General features: G+C 43.8%; 1 protein-coding gene across 1 annotated transcript in view; it reads left to right on the top strand.

The window, feature by feature from the left end:
• The first annotated feature begins 1,328 nt into the window (after nt 1–1,328).
• YRDC (yrdC N(6)-threonylcarbamoyltransferase domain containing) overlaps nt 1,329–1,901 on the top strand; it is a 3,499-nt gene continuing 2,926 nt past the window's right edge. Inside the window, exon 1 of the mRNA XM_009879878.1 lies at nt 1,329–1,387. Coding sequence (XP_009878180.1) covers nt 1,329–1,387 — 59 coding nt within the window. The remainder of the gene's footprint in view (nt 1,388–1,901) is intronic.

The following is a 1,901-nucleotide window of genomic DNA, read 5'->3' as shown; positions in this document are numbered from 1 at the left end:
GAAACAATGTCAAGTTTTTATAAATGTTACCTGTAGTTGATACTCACGGACAGGGCTGAACTTTTAACTTTTTTGCGTCTTGTCTTGGTATAGATCATATGTTCTAGAAGTTGGATTCTGTGTCTGCACTGAGAAATGCAAATTAAACTGGATATTTATGTAGTAGTGTACATAGTCTAAGTGTGTGTGTTCTTGGAACTAGTTTAAAAATCCCACACCATGCTTTTGGTGGTGTGCAAGCTGGCCAAAATTTGGTTCATTATGCAGTGTACACTTTCTCAAATAAATGCAGTTTCTACTTTTTCTTACAAGAAATTTTTTTCATATGATCTTTTTCAGCAAAATCAAGGGTATGTTTTTGCAGTACCGTAGTTACAGTAGCTGGTATTTCTCGCTGTGTAGCTTTGTGTCCTTCCACTTGCTTACTGAACCGGAGCTATGTGTCTGACCCTTGTTTTGGAGAGAGAGAGTTGCAGTTGCAGTTCCATTTCACACAGACTAGCGTCAGCGCGGCGGGCAGGGATGCGCAGACCTCAAGCCTGGTTAGTTACCGAAGCTGTCTTCAGCATGGACGTCTGCATAACTCAAACCAGGAGGTCCAGGAGACCCGTAGGTTGTCCACTTACTGCTTTTGTGTTGTTCGACACGTATGGGGAGCTGGGCAATGGTCTTGGAGATGACGGAATAAAAGAACCCCAGTTTTTCAAGAATGTGTGTATGGTGATAAAGGAATTTATTTAACTATGAAACATGGGAACAAATGTGCTTACATTGAGCAATGTGAAGATGTTAGTTACAGGTACAGTACTTCCAAAGGAAGAGCATCTCCAAAACCCAAAAAAAGAGTAAATATGAATTTGTATTTTTTTGAAGAATGTAAAATGTGAAATAATGGTGTTTGCTTAATTGCTCATTTTGTATGAAGTTAATATTGTACTTTGAAATATCTGCAAAGAAGTGGAAATTAACTTTTTTGGAATTGAAAGCAATATTAATACTAATGGAATCCTAATTAAATGCTTATTTAAACATTGTGTTATAATAGTCTTTCCTAAGAGCATTGATGAATTATTTGGGACATGAGTGTGAGCATCCTTCCCCTGCCCCCTTCGGACAGATCAGGACACGAAGGTATTTCCAACAACAGCATTTGCCTTAGGAGACTCCTCCCTGCCCCCCCCTCGACAATGAACTTCACATCCTCGAGTTCACTTGGGTATGGATAAGAGTTACGAGTGGATGTGGTCAATCTACACATTATTCTTCATTTTGGAAAATGGGTAATGCGTGTGTGGTCCCTTTTATGCAAACACCAGCTGTGTACCCCCATGTCCAGCACCAGTGAAGTGCTGCAAGCAGCTGAAGCTGCAGGGGAAAATTTCTCGTGGTAAAGATGCTAGTTTTAGTACCTTAAACCTTCAAAGTGGGGATGCGAAGTACTTCTCAATAAAGACAGTGGGAACTTTGGGGAAAGCTATTGGCAATAAGGAAAATACACTGAATCTCCACACTGAATAAATCAAGATTTTGGTGTAGCAAAACACTTATGTGGCAAAAAAAACCTCCCCCAAAAGCTGAAGGGCTTCTCCCACCCGCAGCCCCCCAGGCTGGGCTGCAGCCTGTGCACAGCTCCCGGCTGTGCACTCGGTTTGAAGGCCGCGCCTCCTTCAGTGAGAAGCTGCCACCGTCCCTGTGGACAGAGGGGATGAGATACTGCCTGAGCCGATATTGCTTTATTTTACAGTGCAAATGGAGTAAGAAAAGGTATCGGTGCAGCAAGAGAAAGCCAAGTCCAGGGCCGCAGCCGGGGGAGCGGGCGATGGTCACTGGCTCGTCAGTCCTCGGGTTCTCCCCCGCCACCGACCAGCCGGACTTTTCCGGAGCCCGTAGCGGAGAGAGCC

The sequence above is a fragment of the Charadrius vociferus genome, unplaced genomic scaffold, assembly GCF_000708025.1.
Source record: "Charadrius vociferus isolate BGI_N301 unplaced genomic scaffold, ASM70802v2 scaffold562, whole genome shotgun sequence".
NCBI classification, from domain to species: domain Eukaryota; kingdom Metazoa; phylum Chordata; class Aves; order Charadriiformes; family Charadriidae; genus Charadrius; species Charadrius vociferus.
The sequence above is the reverse complement of the archived record's forward strand: the minus strand, read 5'-3'. Positions and strand labels throughout refer to the sequence as shown.